At 39.5% G+C, this 21,534-nt stretch overlaps 1 protein-coding gene across 22 annotated transcripts in view; it reads right to left on the minus strand.

Annotated features, from left to right (window-relative positions):
• Nucleotides 1-21,534, minus strand: part of CCDC158 (coiled-coil domain containing 158) — a 93,829-nt gene that overhangs the window by 4,178 nt on the left and 68,117 nt on the right. For 21 of the 22 annotated variants that reach the window (XM_032334635.1, XM_032334652.1, XM_032334653.1 and 18 more), the window contains 4 exons: nucleotides 9,121-9,281; nucleotides 6,568-6,627; nucleotides 2,843-2,910; nucleotides 397-555 (listed from right to left, as the gene is read on the minus strand). In XM_032334635.1, coding sequence (XP_032190526.1) covers nucleotides 397-555; nucleotides 2,843-2,910; nucleotides 6,568-6,627; nucleotides 9,121-9,281 — 448 coding nt within the window. Of the gene's footprint in view, nucleotides 1-396; nucleotides 556-2,842; nucleotides 2,911-4,416; nucleotides 4,690-6,567; nucleotides 6,628-9,120; nucleotides 9,282-21,534 lie in introns of those variants that run through there. The other variant, XR_004283505.1, reaches the window with a different exon arrangement.

Here is a 21,534-nt window from a genome sequence, read left to right on the forward strand (position 1 = left end):
AGGACATTTTTGACAAGTCTGTATGAGAGATACTTGCGCTTACAAAGGCGGAGACGGGAGAGAGCCATGGTTTTAGAGAATGTAAGAAAAGTCAGAGCATAAAAAAAAAAGACTCCAAATCTTATAGTAAAATAGGAAGGGAAATTTCATTACTCATGTCAGAGAAAGAAAGAGAAAATATCCACGTAGAATATTATTTATTAAGGAGAGGGCGTGAGCGTCGTGCACGTGTGTGTGCACACGCACAAGAGCTATTTCATTTAAATGAGACCCACTTCAGGTACACGGCATCGTAAGGACCCCATGCAAAATCCTACTAATTCTGATTGTGGAAAATAACTTTGAACTCACCAGGGTAGGAAGTCAGTCTCCTCAGTGGCACCAGACCGCTCTTACCTTTAACAGAGTCAGACGAATGCACAGGTTTCGTGGATCTGTACTGGGGTGTGGAACCCACTGAGTCTTCAACCGAACTAGTCAGCAGTGAGTGAACCGGGGACTTCTTAGGAGACGAATGGAATGATCGAGAAGCTGAATTTTTCACAGACGGACTTGCTAAAATTTGGCAAGAACAAAAGCAAAAGGAGAGAATTAATTAAAAATAGTATATTAGCACCTCTTAAAAAGTCAAACTTTCATGAGAAAATGTTCCCAAGTGACTGTGGTGAGGAGAGGTCCTGATAAATACCCAAGGCTTCGGGTTCGAACAGCAAAGGAGTAAGACTTGCCCTTGGGGATCCCGAGGCCCAGCTTTAAATGACCTTAATTCCTGACTGGATTAAATGGATCTGGGAGTATGGAGTTCTTGGTTGTCTAGCACGGATGCTATCTATTCCAAACCCCAAACAGGCTCTTCTTACCTAAAGAAAACCACACCTGGACATATCAATAAAAACTGCTTAAAAAAAAAAAAATCCTCAAAAAACAAACCAAAGACAAAAGCAATCCTAAAGCTGCCAAAAGGGCAAAAAGGACAGATTACATTTAAATGAGCAACAACTAAACTTAGAACAGCCTCCTTAGTAGAAACAGCGGAAGCCAGAAAACAATAGAATATTTTCAAAGTGAAGGAAAAATGTCCACCTGACATTCTATACTCAACAAAAATACTCTTCAAAGGTGAAAATGAAATAAAGACAAGTTCCGAAAAATGGAAACTGAGAGAAGGTATCACCAGCAGACTTCCATTAAAGGAAAAATTTAAGGCACAAGAATAAAATGATACCAGATAGAAAGTAAAGTGTGAGTATGTGGGTTTGTCTAAATGGATATTAACTGTAAAAATGGTGCAAATTATCCACTGTGGTAGTCACCTGTATAATTAAAATATGTGACAACAATTGTATATAATTTGAAAAGACAGAAAATGGAATCAACATGCTCTGAAGTACTCACAGCACAATCAAAAAAGTAAAAGCACTCATTGATCTTCGTCTAACAAGGCAAGGATATGCTGCGTTCTCCTGGGTAATCATTAAAACAACAGTGGAAACATGCAAGTGAAGCATTAACTTCAAATAAAGACTATTATTCTTCAAAATAGTAGTTTGTAAGAGAGTTCTCATAAATTATGGTTCATTTAAAAATTAATAATTTTCATTTATTTAAAATTATGTTTTGGGGCGCCTGGGTGGCTCAGTGGGTTGAGCCTCTGCCTTCGGCCCAGGTCATGATCCCAGGGTCCTGAGATCGAGCTCTGCGTCGGGCTCTCTGCTCAGCGGGGAGCCTGCTTCCCTTCCTCTCTCTCTACCTGCCTCTCTGCCTACTTGTGATCTCTGCCTGTCAAATAAATAAACAAAATCTTAAAAAAAAACAAACTATGTTTTGATTTTAGATATAGATTTACAATCTTCTATAAAAAAATAAACAATAACAAGGAAGTGCAGAAACTTATCTTTCTCCGATCTCTTTCACTTCATACCTCAATTTTCTGTATTTACAGTACTACTGGCCAGATTTATAGCTAAACTTTTGGTGAATTACTATCATTTTCAGTTTCATTCTTTCTCATTCATTTTATTCTCTTCTATAGGAAGACTAATTATACCTTCCAAATCTAATATACTGTCTGTAATTATTTTCATCTTTTTGTGTGTGCAATTGTCTCTAGAGGCCCATCGAGGCTGCGTGATTGCAGTCATGCCTATCCTACTTCCTTTTCCTAGGGTTTCCCTGGAATGGTTTTATTTTTGCCCTTCCATTTCTCCTCTGTTACGCCATTTTGCTTTTCAACAAATTCTGTTTTCTTTCAACTTCTTCCTTGCCCTCCCTATTTCACAGACAGGATTATACTCTTTGGAAATTATGAAAAGAACCACCTGTCTCCATTCTTTCTTTTCATCCGTTCAGTAAGTATTTACTGAGCACCTGCTGTATTCCCGGGATGTATCAGGAAACCAAACAATTGCAGACATTTGCCCTCGTGCAGCTTTTGTCTGGCGTGTGCTGACTCAGTCATCTTTATGAACCACATAAATTAGTAAGTTACACATTAAAAAATACTAAGTATGATTAAAAAAAAGAAAAAGGGTGAGTGGGAGTCTGGCAGAGCTGCAGTTTTTACAGAGGGTGGTTAAGAGTAGTCTCACTGGGTAGTGACATCTGGGCGGCGGCTTTAGTGTAGCTGAGGAATCGGCAACACGCAAGGAACCGTGGTGTAAAGGCCTTAGGAGAGAAGCCGCCTGGTCTGTTGAAGGGACGATTCCAGCGAGGATGAAGCCGACTGGGGCGGGGCGGGGGGGAGTGCGAGGCCACCGCAACGCCTGCCTTCCACTCTCCTGACGCCGGGGAGCCCCTGGAGCGTGAGGCCAGCCCAGCTTCCGTGCGTTCCTTGCCTACTCACCTGTGGACGGGAACGTGAAGCAGCTGGATGGGTCCTCCAAGTCTCCCGTGTGCAATGTGACAGGCTCTCTGCAAGCACAAGGACCGTCATGCAAACACTCCACTCCACAAACACAGGGCTGAGATGCACGGACAGGAGGACGCTAACGCACGAGAGTGAGAGCTTACAAATATAAACTAAAGATGCCAGTTTTGATCCTAACTTCCAGAAATCCTACAACGCCCTAAGAGGGAGATCCCAAGTTGCATCATCTTCATGCATTCGGTACCCATGAACATTTTGCAGAAGAGAAATGTAATAATGTTGGTTATACGATTCACTTTTTGTAGTATTAGCTATCAAACCCAGTATTTCTCTCAGCAATTCTAAGAGACACAATCTTAGTAACTTATTTAAAAAAAAAAAAAAGACAAAAAAAGGAAACTCTCTTGGCAATAATAGTATCAATTCACAGAACTATCAGACTTACTTAAATCCACAAGTTGGAATAAACCACCCTCTTCTCTGTGGTTTGGGTAACGGTGTAAGAATATGATGGCAGTAGTTCCCTTGAAGGACGTCTGTGATGTCAACACCGTTTTCACTGTAACACTACCAAGATATGGCCTGATTTTTAATTTTCAGTCTCTTATAAGTATACAGTGGAGTTTCCCAGAGGCTCCATGATATCTGATGTCACAACAGATTAAATGCAGATGCAGATATGAGAGTCCAGCTGTCTTTTTTAAAAAATATTTTATTTTATTTATCTGACAGACAGAGATCCCAAGTAGGCAGAGAGGCAGGCGGGGGGGGGGGGGGGAGCAGGCTCCCTGCTAAGCAGAGAGCCTGATGTGGGGCTCGATCCCAGGACCCTGAGATTATGACCTGAGCCGAAGGCAGAGACTTAACCCACTGAGCCACACAGGCACCCCTCCAGCTGCCTCCTATTAAGCCAAACATTAAACTGTAAAATAATGTCTTCTCAACAATTTTTTGTTTGAAAAAATTAGTTTTTAACCTAAAATGCCATTATGTTAACATGTAATGTATTTAGTTATTTCTAAATGTATATCAAAATGTTTTAATGTTTAATATGAAAACTTATTTTCCAATACTCGGAATAGCAATAGAAATGACCTGTACAAACAAAAGTTCTCAGGAATCTTCAATATTGGTGACCACAAAGGGGGCCTGAGACCAGCAAGTTTGTTCCTGGGAAGGAAGGCCATGGCTATACTGTGGGGAGCCGTCACTCTCAGGGCGGTTGCCGCTGCAGTAGGGCAGTGGGGGGCTTTGAAGGTTTGGGGGCCGGGAAACGGACATAGTCTGAGGTGTGCTTTAAGCAGATCCATTTGAAGCTGATACACAGAAGGGACGAACGCGCAAGAGACGTTGAAGAGATGTTTAAAAACATCCACACTGAACACTGTCAAGGCCACCACAATGGCCTAATAAGAGACAAGACCGAACGCAGAGTGGCAGGCTCAGTCGTGGTGGCCACGTCTGTCCGCTTCTGAATACCAAGAACCTGCGAGTGTCCCAGAGACTGGGCAGATGTGAGGAAATCAAGGGTCTTTGGGTGGGAAGGTTACCCTGGGTTGTCGGGGAGGTTATCCCCACCATATCCGAAGGCGGGAGGCGGGGGAGGTTTCATTCGGAAGAGAGAAGACAATGGGGCAGGCGCGGCAGACGGAGGGATGCGGAGATGCTGCGCTGTGCTGTGCGCGGAGATGAAGGGACACGCCACGAGCCGGGGTGCAAGGAATGAAGCTCCGGGAGCCGGAGAAAGGTGAGGAAACGGATTAACCCTACGAGCTTCGGGACGGGGTCAGGCCCTGCCAACATCGGGACTTCGCCCGGTGGCACTGATGGAAATGGGAGAGAGATACATCTGTGTTGTTTTTTGTTAGAGCCGCTGATTTTGTTAGAGCCGTCACAGGGAAGGAAAGCAGGCAGTTCGAGAAGATGTACAAAGAAGAAAATGGAGTTGAGAACTGCTTCGGAGTTGAAAGTGATAAGATCTGGTGACCAGAGTAACGAGACAGAAGAGAAAGAGGAACCGGAGATAATGGTAGGATTTAAGCAGAGGCGCTCTGGAAAGCAGGGGGCCCTTCGCAGAAACAGCAGATGACACGGGGGGTGGTTTGCGGAATGATGGCCTTTGTTCCGCGGCCACCCTTCAAGTTAAATCAACACAGTCCTTATCCCCAGAACGGAATAAAAAATTAAAGACACGAGCTCCTCTGTATGGGGATTTGTGCTTGAGTTACTCTGAGAGCCTCATCTCTGAGACATTTTGTGGAGAACCGACTTATTTTGTTGAGTAAAACAAAGATGCCGCAATGACAGTGAAATGTTGTAGTGAAACAGCAACTGTTGTATTTTTTTCTCCTCCTTTTATGTGTGAAGTTTTTCAATAGCCAATTTACCACAGTAGAGAGTAGTTAAATGCATCTTTAATTTTCTAGTATGTTTCATACTTTTCGGAGCTTCTGTGAAATATCTGAAAACCTCTTCTTCCCGGGGTGCCTGGCAGCTCAGTTGGTTAAGCGTTGGGCTCCTGGTTTGGGCTCAGGTCATGAGCTGGGGATTTGGAGATCGACACCCCCAGCAGGGGGGCGTCTGCCTTCAGTTCTCTCTCCCTCCCCCTGCCAGCCCCCGCTTGTGTGCTCTGTCTCTCAAATAAATAAAATCTTAAAAAAGAAAGGAAGGAAGGAAGGAAGGAAGAAAACCTCTTCTTCCCATTTGAACGCAGGAAGGGGCCAGGTCCAGCTTTTCCTCCCTAATCTCTCTCTTTATAAACAATCACTGCTGAAGGAAATAGGGTTTCTGGTCATAGAAAAACTACAGCAGAGCTTACATATCTTAGGGGAGCGGCCCCTCTGTGCCCCATGCCTAGAATTGTGCTCTTCCCCAGGGAGCTCAGTCCAGGTGCACAGACGTGGTCACGCACCTGAGCTCAGGAACCAGCAAGACCAGAGTTCTAATCTGACTCCCCTGTTCACAAACTACATGACTCTGGCAAGGTGGGTAAGCAATCTGAGTCTTCATTTCTAGTCCATATATGGATATAATAATGCCTAAGCCAAAATCCAAGTCAGAGAGACTAAATGGAATAAGCCCCCAAAGATCTAGAAAATGTAAAAAATAAAAATGTGCCATAGATAGCTGTAGATATCACTGATAGGTTCTATACCTCGGTGAGAAGAAAATCAAAACTCATTAAAGAGAAGGATCTAGTTTAGAAAGATTCAAGTTCGTTGTATATATTGACAAAGCAGTAGAGACAGTAAGAAAATATTGATAATACTGTCTTTGTTTTATATATATATATATATAAAATACTGTCTTCATTCATTCACTAAACAAGTGTTTATCAAACAACTACTCTGTGCTCTGTGTCAGACAATACGGCTGATGCTGGAGATACAGCAATGAATTAGGCTCCACCCAGCTGGATTTAAACAGAATTCATTTTCATAGTCATACGACAGGAGAAAGGCTCTGATCTTTTTTTTTTTCAGGTGGTGAAATAGAAAAGATAAAAGTAAGGTTTTTTCCCAGGCAATCAATAAACAGATGTTAAAACTGTAAGCCTATGTCTGTCCTGCCCACTGTTAAGTTCTATGGACCTAGCCTGGAGGGTGGCACATCGCGGGGGTCCAACCAACTATCGAATTAATAAGTAAGTAGTAGACACGGGGACTCTCATATAGCCAGGGACTGGTAAGATCATTTCTCACCTGCTGAGGGTATCACTGGATTTGCTGCCTTCAGTGGAGTCCCTTAATGAGTTGTTGCTTCTGTCGGCAGGAGGGTGGGAGAAACGAAGGGTACACGGTGTTATTTTTACTTAGTGATGAAACTGTGTTGTTCCTCTGAACCCTGCTTTTACACCAACGCAGATTCAAGAGTGAGACTGGGGCGCTGGCTCTTCCAGGCGGTAAAACATGTAAAGAAGAGCTTGAAGACGAAAGGAATGGACTCCTTTTGGGAGCCAGGAGCAGTCTGTTTTGGTTAGAGCGCACTGTGGGAGTCAAGCAGGCTGGCGACAAGTTGGGGAGGGGCTGCAGGGGCAGACAGAGAGACGGGGCCTAATGCAGCAGCGGGCGAGGAGCTGATGAAGACCTGCGAGCCACGTTCTTCTTGTCTTACACGGATAACAGATCAGTATTAGATTTTTTTCCTCCTTGGCTAAAAAAAAGACGTCTCTGTTGAGGGGTTATGGATTTCATTTCTTTATGCTCTTTTTAGGATCTCATTTTAAAATTTAGCTCTTTAATTACTGAGGAAAATAGGATTGATCTCTGTGGGGTTCTTAAAATCCTGTACTGGAGGTTGTTAGACTTTCCTTCCAGACTACCTTCCTCTCAAAAGTTAGGTAAACCATTGTAAATGAGTGTAAAATGTAGGAAAAAAATCTTCCATTTATGGTATGGTATACCATGTAAATATCTTCCTATGGGTAAACAGCAGCAAAATTTAAGATAAGTCAAAAAAATTCCTGTTGATTTCTAGAAAATACATTACACTGTATGTATATATACTGAAATCTGATTTAATTTCAGTTAATGTAACAGCTTGCTTTCAATGCCCAAATGTCCATCAATTCCCACGTAAACTGTCCAGACTTCCTAAGTTACCTGGAAACATAAAAAAATTACTGGACAATTAATTAGATCAGAATCTCAGATTCTTCTTACCTATGGCACAGCTCTAATCTCAGGCTTGATTCAGTTATTCAATCTCTTTCTCTAACACCTCTGTATAAATATAATTCTCAGTTAATTATACAAAGAACAATTTCCAGATTCCATGTATTTTTAGAACAATCAATTGCTCTTGAAAGCACAACAGCAGATTTTAGGCCTCCAAGCAAATTTTGCAGAAGGCTGCCCCTGGAATTCATCAGGTCAGAAATGCTTTCACAGACTCTTAAAAGCTTTAAGCTGAGTTTAGGCTTTGGTAACAAGGTCATCTGTAGAATTATAGCAAATTAACATGCATTCTTTAAAGGCAGGGACCAAATATATTCATGAACATATTCATGTTCAATACAATCCAATATAATTTAGGCCCACAATTAGTGGCTAACGTGATGGAAATCACCTGGTCAAGAAATCACGGTCATCTTTGTGGAATGATTAGTGCTGGGAGCCTGGGCTCCAACTTTTACTTTTGGTTTTGCCTCTTTGCTTCATAGGAGAAGACAATACAATCTATGCCTAAATTAACTCCTCTGTCAAATGAACTTAATAATAAATACTGTCCTGCCTTACAAGGCATGTTTGTTGCTTTGCACATACATGTATTCCTCAGTGGAGTGGCCAATGGAATGTTTCTGACACGTGATTCAGAGAATGCAATGTTATGCTAGGTAACTGGGCTGCGCTTACTATTTTACTATTACTATTAATAATAGTATTAATAAATACCAAATAAATCCAGCTAATATTTAACTACTTCAGGTTAACATAGACTAATTAAACATCTTAAAAAACTGGAGATTGCTTATATGTAAGTATTATTTTAGAAAGTATTACTTTTAGATATTTGTCATATAACCAGAAAATGAATATTACAAAGGGTTGTTGTAATACTAATGGCTAGTATACAATTAATATTATTATACCAAAATTTACTGTTTACTGTGTTAAAATGCTTTCAGTTAATCTAATAATAATACACAGTAAAATTTTGAAACAGTATTTGAAAAGAACATGAGAATCTCATTGATTTTTGCAGGTAATACAGGGACGGGCTGGAGAACTGGCGGAAATCTTTTTCAGGTGTGACCTTCTATTCATTTGGTATATGTCACTGGCATGAATCTCTAGAGAACCATGGACTTTCCTATTAGATTATATCTGGAGAGTCATGTAGTCCTCATGGGTTTAGTTTAGCTCCACCATCGAAATGGGTGGCTTGCAGGCAACCCAACGTTTTGAAATTTGTTTTTCTCCTTTTTAAGATGGGAATAACAGCTCCTGCCCTGTCTGATTTCAAACAGTTGTTATGGTAATCAAATAAGATTATGTATGTGAAATCTGTCGAGAACTATAAATTACTACTCAATGTAACTTTGGGTAACGCCTTGCTTTGATGACTTCCTTCTGGACAGAATAATAACTATATCATTTGCTCTTGATGTCACATTGCTTGACTTCTGTTTCACTCCTTCCACTTTCATGTTGTGTTCCCTGGTGAGGTCAGATACTCTTCGAAGTTAAACCTGCACCTCCCACAGAGAACCCCGGGAGAGAAGCTCTCCCGTCCTGCAACCCCCCCAGCCTTACACAGCCACGTAGGAGACTCCCAGGGATGGTGTTCTCCCCTCCTCCTCGGGCTTGCCCAGCGGCACAGCTGGCTCCTCGTTGATCACACTTCTCAGCTCTTGGAGAAGCTGTTTCAGGTCCCTTGTTGGATCTTCCTTCAATGCGGTGGGTTTCATAGAGTGCTGTATTAAAACAATGTACAATACAAACACCGTAGGGTTTTTTTTTGTTTTTAAGATTCAGATACTGTTTCCTATTGTAAAATTAATTCAGCTGGTAAGTAAAAATTATGGAAGAGAAAGAAGGAACAACAAAAATCACCTGTGATCTTACTACTCAGGGATAGTCAAGAATAACTCATTAATAATCAACACAGTGTTACATTTAATTTATAAGTGTGTGTATACTTCTTTATATATCCATATTAATAAATTAGAGGATACACACATAGGCTCAAGCTATACATGGCAATTTTTAAATAATTTTTAAAGAAATGTTAACAATGTAGTATGGATAGTGCACTGTATCATTAAATATTTACAACTATGTCCAGGCAAAATAATTCCAATACTTTTTAAGGGCTTAATTTTATAAAGCTACAGAACTTTAGAAGTAAGGAACTCCTTAGAGATGAATTAATTAACCCCCCCCCCCCACATTATACTTATGAGGAAAGAGACACTCAGTATTTTCAGACTAGGTTAGTTGGTATTTGAGAATATTTTAAATGATTTTCAGATATATAAGTATTCCCTGATGAATATTTATAATATAATAAAAATTATAGATGTTCCCAAAAGGCACCTCAAAAGGGGAAACCAACTGATAGTCAGCCATTGCCCTGGAGAGCAGGCGGTCTTAGCTGGAGGACACTCATGGCTAGAAAGTCATCAATCACCATCAAGCTATTTCAGCTGGAGGTTTAACTTTTTTAAGTTAACATTAGTTTAACTCCAATGTAGAGTTAAACCTGCCATATATGTTGGTTGTTGAATGAACATTGGTTTTGCTTTTCTAGGATCTATGCCAAGTAAGTGTTGAAGCTATTGTATGACCCTCACATTCCCCTTCCTTTCCTAACCCTGCAGACATACCACAGGTAACACGCAGCTGAACATGTCAAGAGTTCTGACTGACTGAGAAAGAGATCACAAGTAGGCAGAGAGGCAGAGAGAGAGGGAGAAGCAGGCTCCCCATTGAGCAGAGAGCACAATACAGAGCTCCATCCCAGGATCCTGGGATCATGACCTGAGCCGAAGGCAGATGCTTTAACCCACTGAGCCACTGAGGCGCCCCCAGTAGCTTGCCTTTTTTCTGGAATCCTTATTTAAGAAATCTCTAGGGAAACCCAAAGACAAAAGGGGAGAGAAAACAAGGACATCAGAGTACATTTTAGCCTTCGACACCTAAAGCTACAGCAATCAGTGCACAGAGTCTAACTCCTAGCCAGATAAATACAATGCCCTCACCCTGAAGTTCTATATTTCTCAGTTCTTTTTACCCAGTACATCATGTTCAGCTTTCAACAAAAAATTAAACTCATACTAAAAAGATAAAAAAAACGCAGCTGAAGAGACAGAGCCAGCATCAGAACCAGACTCAGATGTGGTAGAGATTCTGGAACTATTAGACTAGGAGTTTCATTATGATTAATATACTAAAGGTTCTGATGGAAAATGTGGACGACATGCAAAAACAGATCATGTGAGCAGAAAAACTGAAATTCTAGGACAAAATCAAAAGGAAATTCTAGAAAAAAATTGAAAAGAAATGAAGAAGACCTTTGATAGGCTTATCAGTAGGCTGGACATGACCATGAAAGTAATCAGGGAGCTTGAGGAAAATTTTTTTTTTTTTTAAGATTTGTTCATTTTAGAGAGAATAAGAGAGAGAGTGAGAGAAAGTGAGAGTGTGTGCAAGAGAGCATGTGAGCAGGGAGGGGCAGAGGGGCAGGAAGATGGAGGAAGAATCTGAACCAGACTCTTCACCGAGTGTAGAGCCCGACACGGGGTCCGATCCCATAATCACGAGGTTGTGACCAGAGCTGAGACCAAGAGTCGGTGCTCAACTGACTGAGCCACCCAGGTGCCCCTGCTTGACGAAGTGTTAATGGAAACTTCTAAAACTGAAATGCAAAGAGAAAAAAAATTAAGAAGATGGACCAGAAAGTTGAAGAACTGTGGGACCTAAGAGGTGTAACATACACATGCTGGGGGTACCACAAGGAAAAGAGAGAAAGAAATAGAACAAAGATAGATGTAATAATGGCTGAGAATGTTCCAAGATTAATGACAGAACAGATCCGGGAACCCCATGATACATCAAACAATGCAGACACTAAAAACAACCTCCCCGTAGGCCTATCATATTCAAACTGCAGAAAATCAAAGACAAAAGGTTTTTAAAGAAGCCAGAGGGAGAAAACGGAGTATTACATCAGACTTTTCTTCAGAAACCACACGAGCAAGAAGAGATTTGAGTAATGTATTTAAAATATTGAGATAAAACCTCCCCGCCGATTTAGAACTATACCCTGAAAAATTATCTTTCAGAAGTGAAGGAGAAATAAGATTCTCAAACAAATAAAAATTGAGGGAATTTGTTGTCAGCAGATCTACCTTGTAAGAAGTGTTAAAAGAAGTTCTTCAGAGGGGAAGAAAATGATATAGGTCAGAAACTCAGATTTACATAAAGAGAGGAAGATCCTTAGAGAAAGAATAAAAGAAGGTAAAATAAAGAACTTTCTTTTAATTGCTCTAACAACAGTCTGTTCAAATAATAATAGGAATAATGCATAATAATATTATAATACATAATATTATAATAATATACACAAAATATATGTGTATATACACATGCTTAGGGATAAGTGAAATGAATGACCACCTTGATACAAGGGACAAGGAGGAGCAAATAGGACTATTTTGTTATTATAAGGTCCCTGTACGACCCATGACATGTAGTGTCATTTCAAAGTGGACGGGAATTAGTTGTAAATATATACTGCAAATTCTAGGACAACCACTAAAAAGGAAAAAAGGAAATATAATTTATATGCTAAGAAGGGAGAGAAAATAACATTTTTTAAAGGTTTTATTTATTTATTTCACAGAGACAGACACGGGGAGAAAGGGGACACAAACAGGGGGAGTGGGAGAGGGAGAAGCAGGCTCCCTGCTGAGTGGGGTTCCCAAGGCAAGGCTTGATCCCAGGACCCTGGGATCATGACCTGAGCTGAAGGCAGATGCTTAACAACTGAGCTACCCAGGTGCCCCCGAACATTCTATTTTAAAATGCTCAATTAAAACCACAAAAGGCAGAAAAAGAGTAAAAGACAAAAATAGGAATAAGAACAAAAACAACGACAAGAAAATAGTAACAAACATGATAATATTAACCTAGTTATATGAGGAAGGAGTTTAAATATCAATGCTCCAAATATACTGATTAAAAGACAGGGGTTGTCAGGATGCAACAAAAACCAGGACTGACTCTACGTTGTCAGAAACCTACTTTACAAATAAAGACACATATAGATTAAAAGTAAGGAGATGGAGAAAGAAATACCATGCTAATACTAATAAAAAGAAAGCTGGAGTAGCTACATTAATTGCAGACAGAGCAAGCTTCTGAGCAAGGAAAAGAGGGCCATTACATAGTGATAAAGGGATCAATTCTCCAAGAAGATCTAACAATACTTAATGTGTATGCACTTAGCAGAAGGGCATCAAAATATGCGAGGCAAAAACTGATGAAACTGCAAGGAGAAAAAGATGAATCCACTATTACAGCCAACCACACTTCTGTAACTCTCTGTCAACAACGGACAAATTCAGCAGGCAGAAAGTCAGCAAAGACAGAGCCGAACTGAACAGCACTTTCAGTAGATTGGAATAATTAACATCTATAGACTACTTCATCCAAAAAATAGCAGAGCACATACTCTGACATTTATATGGAACATTCCGCAAGATAGACCACATTTTGGGCTACAAGTACACATGAACAATTTTTAAAGAATAAAAATCATACAATGTCTACTCTAGGATTACACATAGAATTGAACCTGAAACCAATAACATAAAGATATGTTGGGGGCGCCTGGGTGGCTCAGTTGTTAAATGTCTGCCTTCAGCTCGGGTCATGATCCTGGAGTCCCGGGACTGAGTCCCACGTCGGGCTCCCAGCTCAGCACGGAGTCTGCTTCACCCTATGACCCTCACCCCACTTGTGTTCTCTCTCCCTCTCTCTCTCTCTCTCAAAAAAAAAAAAAAAGATAGTTGGAAAATTCTTAAATGATTGGAGATAAACCAGTACACTCCTGAAGAACGCACGAACCAAAAATGAAACATGATCTCGGGGTCCTGGGATTGAGCCTCATGTCCTGCCCCTAGCCCAGTGGGGGAGTCTGCTTCTGCCTCTCCCTCTCCCCCCTGCTGGTGTGCATGTGCTCTGTCAAATATACAAATCATTAAAAAATAATCATCCCAGAAGTTATAGTTATTCAAAAAGAAAAGAAATAAAAGGTATACAGATTTGCAAAGGAAGAATTAAAACCGTCTTTCTTCACAAATGATAGGACCCTTTATGTAGATAATCTCAGAGAATCAACAATAACAACAAAACTCCTGGAACAAATAAGAGATCATTGCAAAGTGGCAGGATACAAGATTATTACGTAAAAGTCAATTGCTTTCCCACATATCAGCAATGAAAAACTGGAATTTAAGAATTAAAAACAGTATACCATTTATATTAGTACCAAAAGTGTAAATACTTAGGTATGAATCTAACAAAATATGTACAAGATTTATATGAGTAACATTGTAAAATTCAGACATAAAAATCAAAGAGCTAAATAAGTGGAAAGATATTCCATATTCATGGATAAGACTCACTCTTGTTAAGATGTCAGTTCTTTCCAATCTGATTTATGAATTCAATGCAATCCCAACCAAAATCCCAGTAATTTTTAAGTTTTGAGGATCCTGACAAGTTGATTGTACAGTTCATATGGAAAGGCAAAAAAGCCCAGAATGGCAAATACAATATTGATGGAGAACAAAGTTGGACAACTGACAAGCGCCCATTTACCATGATAAGACAAGCGCGGCACTGGTAAAAGATGAATTAAATAAATCAAAGGAACAGGATAAAGAGCCAGACACAAATATAGGCAACTGATCCTTAACGAAACAGCAAAGGCAACTCAATGGAGAAAGGGCTGTATTTTCAACAAATGGTGCAACAACCGGACATCCACATGCAAAACAAAACAAAACAAAACAAAACACAACACAACAAATGTAGATGCAGACCATACATCTGGATGCATATGGGAGCTTTATTCGTAACTGCTAAAACTTAGATGCTTTCAAGATGTCCTTTAATAGGTGAGTGGATAGACAAACTGTGGTATATCCATGCTATGCAATATTATTCGGTGACAAAAAGAAATGAGCTATTAATTCATGACAAGACATGGAACTGTGCAAGCATATTACTAAGTGAAAGAAGCCACTGGGAAAGGACCACATCTTAAATGATTCCTATTCTATGACATTCTGGAAAAGGCAAAACTGTGGAGACAGTTAAAAGATCACTGGTTATCAGAGGTTCAGAGGAAGGAAGGGAGTGATGATTAGGTGAGAATCGAGGCACTTGTAGGGTGGTAAAAGTACTGTTAGTGATACTGTAATTGTGTATACACGTGATGATACACTTGTCAAAACCCACAGGACATACAACACAAGGGGAAACTCCAATATAATCGACGGACTTTAGTTAATAATAATGTATCAATATTGGCTCATCCTTTGAGATACATGCACAGTAATGAAAGACGTGAATGACACGGGAAACTGTAGGGTGGGGGCAAAGGGAGTCTATGGAAGCTCTCTACAGCTTCTGTTCAATTTTTCTGTAAATCTAAAACTACTGTAGAAATATCAAGTCTATTCATTTAAGAGGAAAAAAGAGATGTGGGCTTTGGAAGCAAAACAACAGAGAGTCATGTTAATTTACACATTCAGCGGCAGGATGTGACTCAAGAGGGACTATTATGCCACACCCTTCCCATCACCATGTGACCACTGCACAGGCAAAATCAGTAGTTTGTTTTGGTTTTGATATGTATGTTATTTGTTTATAATGAATCTGTACATTTTTCCATGTTTATTGGGTATTGGCATTTATTTGTGAATTTTGTATCTATAAAATTTGCATCTTCAGTATAATTTTCTTTTAAAGGATATACTATTTTCATCCAGATATATAAAAACCCTCTATATGATAGATAGTAGCCCTTTATTCAAAATATTTTTTAGTTTGTGGTTTCCTTTTAATTTTGTTTAAGGTGGTGTTTTGTAACTTGTATAAGTCGTAGTATTTGTTTTATTTAGTCAAAATTATCAATCTTCTAAGGTTTATACACCTTGCAATATTTATATTGATTCATTTTTAATACACTAATTCATATGGAAATATTTTGATTTACAATGTGAGCAAAGTACTTCTTAAAATTAGAAAACAGCTGGGAAGTGAAAAATTCTAAAACATTGTTTATGTATGACTCTTTTCTGGCTAGGAAAGAAATAACTAAACATAAATCCTAAAGTTACCAGATCTCATTAAAGAATCATGTTCTCTCTCACCCCAATCTTTTGACTCTTAGGATACACATTAAGGCTATTTCTAGAAGATACACATTTTCAAGTTAAAACTTCCACAAGCTTTTTGTTTCAAGGAAAGGATATAAGCTTATGCTCTTCAGTTAAACTTAAGGTTTATTTTGTGATTAGAGTAGTCTCCTATTACATTGTGACTCTGAAATCATTTTATGTTAGACTTGTTGCCAAAATGAATCCTAAATTATATCTCTAATGCACCTCTATCTTCTCCAAATATGGTTCTCCCTAATGGCCTTAGTCCATTACAGGCAAATGTATGAGTTATGATGTAAGATAAGTAATGTCTAAGGAGACTATGTGCTTCTCAACTGGCCCTATCTCCATTCTCCAAAGATAGAAGATAAATGGAAAAGCTAAAAATAAAAGCTTGATCTCACTCAGTTTGAATTAGACTATTCTATTTTGAGAAGGTCTGACCAAGTCTATCTCTTATACTTATATTTCTGCTAGAAGACTATCATAAAAGTGGAATAGAAATATACTACTTGGAATATAAATATATTATTTACATTGCATATTGAGAAGGGGTGAGTAGGAAACAAGACAAACATAAAGTGTTGCTAAAAATCTTGCCCACGTTGTAGATACGTTGGTGGCAAACAGCAAGCATAGCTAGTACACGTTGCATATAATACATGGACATAGATTCTGATATATAAATAAAGCAAACTATATTGCCCTGGAAATACTTTATTTTTATGTGCAAAATAACCTTTATCTGAAACATTAAAATTCTTATGTCAAGATACCAAGTACATGTGTGAGTTTTTGTGTGTATGTGTGTGTAGGATATATGCATGTATGGAACACCATATAACTTCAGGCAGATAATCTATTTACGTCATGAACTATTTTAATTTTTTTTTATATATAAAGAGCATTTAGCAGTGTAGTGTAGGGAAGCAGTACAGAATAATGGTTAAGAACACAGGACTAGGGGCGCCTGGGTGGCTCAGTTGTTAAGAGGCTGCCTTCGGCTCAGTGCATGATCCCAGGGTCCTGGATCAAACCCCGCATCAGGCTCCCTGCTCAGCGGGAGGCCTGCTTCTCCCTTCCCACTCCTTCTGCTTGTGTTCTCTCTCTCTTGCTGTGTCTCTCTCTGCCAAACAAATAAATAAAATCTTAAAAAAAAAAAAAAAAAGAACACAGGATCTAGACTCAGGCTGCCTTGGTTAAGTCTTGGCATTACTCTGTTTGGGGTTTTTTTGAACTTTATGTAAATCACTTCACTTTTCCAAGCCTCGGTTTCTGCATCTATGAAATAGGCATGGTAACAGCATTTCCCTTATGTGGCAGTAATGCTTTGAACAGCACCTGGGTTCAGTAAATACCAGCTATGGTTAGGATTACAGAACCAGCAGACCACAATCTAACCAGGTAAGTGAAGGAGCAATGGGGAACAATGCGAAAGGTAGAATTCTGCTTCTCAGCACGATACTCTAACTGTAGCCCCACCGAAAGGACACTAAGGAATTATAAGGATAAAGAGGAAAAAAGAGATAACGTTAGATGAGCAAGGATAATGAAATGTTAGGAAATGGAAAGCAAATGCATAATCTCTGTAACATGAAGCAGAACAAAGAAAGCTGAAAAGGAGCTGCACAGAAGCAGCCGCCAAGAAGCCAGCTGCTCTGCAGGAGAGCATTCCAGAAAGGCTCAGGAACTGGAGACCTCAAGTATTTCTGAAGGCCAAGGTGGGACAAAGAGCAGAAAAATGGGAGGGTGGGTTAAAAGTCTCCTGGAGAAGCTGTTAGACTCCCAGGTAACCACTCATTCTTCTCCCCTAGATGAATTTTGAAGCTTAATTTCTGCATGAGCTTGAAGCAGAGCTCCAATACACCTTTAGGCTCCAAAGGGGTATTCGGCGTAGCAAGAGTAAGGCTGCAACTGGAAACACGAGCCTTAAGTGAGACTGCGCAGATGGACAGGCACCCTGCCTCCCCACCCCGCCGCCTCTCGGAATACTGGCCGCTGATTTACATCTGTAAGTCAGTAGGAGCGAATCTCTCTTTAGGAGAACTCACAGGACCAAGAAAAAAGACCTACAGGTAATTTTTTGGTCCCTCAATAAAAAAGCAATACTTAACCATTTACCGGTTGATAAATCCTGTCAATTTTACTAAGACCTTGTAAGCAGCTTTTTAGGGACTCAATCTCAAATATGAATGAAGAGCCAATGACCACTATACTTCGAAGGAAAGTCTTCAACATGAATGACAGATAGCAAAACAAACAGAAAAAATGAATTTGAAAAAAACATCAATGATTCAGGTGACAGGAGAAATCACTGAAAAACTAAAGTTATTATCTTTATTTTTTTAAAGATTTTATTTATTTATTTGACAGAGATCACAAGTAGGCAGAGAGGTAGGCAGAGAGAGAGAGGGGGAAGCAGGCTCCCTGCTGAGCAGAGAGCCCGATGCAGGCTCCATCCCAGGACCTTGGGATCATGACCTGAGTCAAAGGCAGAGGCTTTAACCCACTGAGCCACCCAGGTGTCCCTAAAGTTATTATCTTTAAACAGAAATGAGAAAGTATTACATCACAAAGGAACAGAAAACTATATTAAGAGAAAAGGGCTCCTGAAAAAAAAAAATATATATATATATATATAATCATACCGTATGATAAATAGAAAAAAAAATCAGTGGCTGTTTAGAAGACAGAGTTGAAGAAATTTCCTAAAAGGTGGAAATAAAAGATGAGGAGATAAAAACGGAAGTCAGAATTAAAGAGTAACTAGAGAGGCTCACGAGGTCTCATTCTAAAACGAACTGAGGAAAATGGAGGGAGAAAATGATCAAATAAATGACACAAGAAAATTTCGGAGAACAAAAGAATGCAAGAGCCGGCTAAGTACCCAGCACAATGAAAAGAAAAAGACCCCCAGCGGGGATCATCTTGAACCGAATCCATGAGGCATAAAGAAAAGACCCTACAAACTTAAAGAAAAAGAACAAGAACCAGGCACAGACAGAGGCCCTGGAGTCAAAATGGCGCCACAGCAACAAAATTTTGAGCATCAATCACATGAAAGTGAAGAATAATGGTACTTTCAGACATGCGAAGTTTTAAAACACTCAAAGGATGAAATGTTCCCTTTCAGTTAGCCTCTGCATCGTATGCTGCACCAAAAGAAAGAAACTAAGAAAGGCAATTAAAACTTAAAAAACAACAACAACAACAAAAAAAACCAGAAAAAAAGTGAAGGGAACCCTCTGGGTTGTGAGAGAAGGTAAATCCAAGAAGGCAACCATGTGGCAAGCCTTGAGAGTGACCATTCCAGATCAGAACAGGAACTCGGAAGGCTCTAAAAGCATGATGTGTAATACGTACCATCTATGTGCATAATATATGAACAAGGAACTAATAAAATAGTGATTACTTTGCTCATACTAAAATAAATTTTGCAGTCATTTTTCAGAGAATGTTTGAGGGGTAATTAGTTCTAGATATCTAGAAAACAAACCAAAGTAAAATGAGATAATTATTAAATTTAAGGGCAAAAAGGAAATACAGTCACAGTTCACGGTACAATTCAGCTAGAGAACAATATTTACATTGTCAGTAATCTGAGCAATGCAATTTAACCAGATGTATGAAATGATTATATAGGGGGAATGTGCAAGGAAAAGAAAGGTGTGTGTGTGTGCACGTTATGTCTGGTTAAAAGAGAGGTAAATTTTTATATTCTGTAGCGTAGATTCATAGTTAATATCTAAAACTCTATGAGCCAAGAGAAGCAGTAGAAGAGTCCTTTTTCCAGTAATGGTTGAATAATTCTTCTGTTCAGAAATTCACTAGAAAAGCATACACATAAAATTTTTAAATCCGCCTGACATGAAAGAGCTCTCAACATAGTAAAGAATGATGGGCCAAAGTCTGGAAGAGAAGAATCCAGACAAGGGAGGCATTTGAAAACATCTTCTCTAGAGGTATTCATCAATTCTAAAAGAACCAGCTGAGAGAGGCTGGGAAGACGAGATGACCTTTTGGCAGAATCAAGAAGTTAAAGGGATAATAACTGGAAATCTATCAAAGAGGTGCACTATAAACCTACTGCTAAACCTCAGGCTTCCGAATAAGAACCTTAATCTGAATTGTCTCAATCCTCCAATGAGTTAAGATGATACGGGATTGTTAGTGTCTTTGCTTTAGCAGCCAGCCAGAAGCTAATGTATGTCCTCTATCAAGAAAAAAGAATGTCACCTAGAAATCAAAATTATCTAATTTTTCATAGTCAATGTCCAGAACTCAATTATTTAGAAAGGAAGCAAAGAATTGAAAAATGGACTAAAGACCTTAACTGATACTTCAACCAAAGAAGATATATAGATGTTATATAAGCATATAGAGAGATGTTCCAGAGCATACTCCATTAGAGAAATGCAACACAAAATGGGATACTATTATGCTCTTATTAGAATGGCCAAAATCCAGCACAAAGACAACACCAAGTACTGGCCTGGATGTGGCGCCGCAGGGACTCTCATTTATTGCTGGTGGAGGTGCAAAATGGCACAGCTACCGTGGAATGTGGTTAAGCAGTTTCTTACAAAACTAAACACACTCTTATCGTATGACCAGCAATCACGCTCCTTGATACTTAGCCAAGGAAGCTGAAAACATAGGTCTGCACAAAAAGCTGCACATAAATGTCTATAGGGGATTTATTCATAATTACAAAAGCTTGGAAACAACCAAGATGTCCTTCAGTAGGAGAACGAATAAACAAAACTGTGGTACATCCAGACAGTAGAATATTAGTCAGCATTAAGATGAGCTGTCAAGCCGTGATAAGGCATGGAGGAACTTTCAGTGCTTAGTACTGAGTGAAAGAAGTCAATCTTCAAAAGCTTCACTGTATGATTCTAACTATATGACATTCTGGAAAAGCCACAACAGATCAGCGGTGTCAGGGCGGAAGTGAATGGCAGGGATAAATAAGAAGAGCTTGGGCTTTGAGGGCAGTAAAAATACTTTGTATGATATAACAATGGATATTATGTCATTATACATTTATCCAAACCCGTAAGATACACAACACTGAGAGTGAACCTCAACACGAACTATGGACTTGAAGTAATGCTAATATGTCGATTAGATCCATCCTTGGTAGCAAACATACCATTTCAGTGAGTGATGGTGAGGGAGGCTGTACACATGTGGGGAAATCTCTGTACCTTTCTCTCGATTTTGTTGTGAACCTAAAACTACTCTTAAAAAAAAAAAGAAAGTTTTGGGAAAACAAGAAAGCAAGGAGACTGGACGACATGACTGAAAATCAAGAGAAACAAAGAGTCACAGGCCCGTAGGGGATTCAGATCACGGAGTTATCACACACCAATCTAAAAAAGTAGTATTTTAATAGAAGTACCAGAAGGAAACAAGAGAATGGGGCAGGAAAAATAGTTGAGAAGGTAAGGGATAAAATTTTCTAAAATTAATGAAAGATATCAATCCATACATCTACTAAGATCAGTGAGCCTCCAGAAAGATAAAAACAAAGACCACAACTAGGCGCATCACAGTCAAATTGCTATAAACTGAAACAATGAGAAAGTCCTAAAAGTGGTCAGAGAAGCGCGCCTGGGTACCTCAGATGGTTAAGTGTCTGACTCTTGGTTTCAGCCCAGGTCATGATCTCAGGGTGCTGGGCTCAAGCCCTGTGGCATACTCCAAGCTCACTGCAGGGTCCGCCTCCTATGTCTCTCATCCTAGGCCCTCCCCTAGCTTGCACACTCTC

Source organism: Mustela erminea, chromosome 2, assembly GCF_009829155.1.
Source record: "Mustela erminea isolate mMusErm1 chromosome 2, mMusErm1.Pri, whole genome shotgun sequence".
Taxonomy (NCBI): domain Eukaryota; kingdom Metazoa; phylum Chordata; class Mammalia; order Carnivora; family Mustelidae; genus Mustela; species Mustela erminea.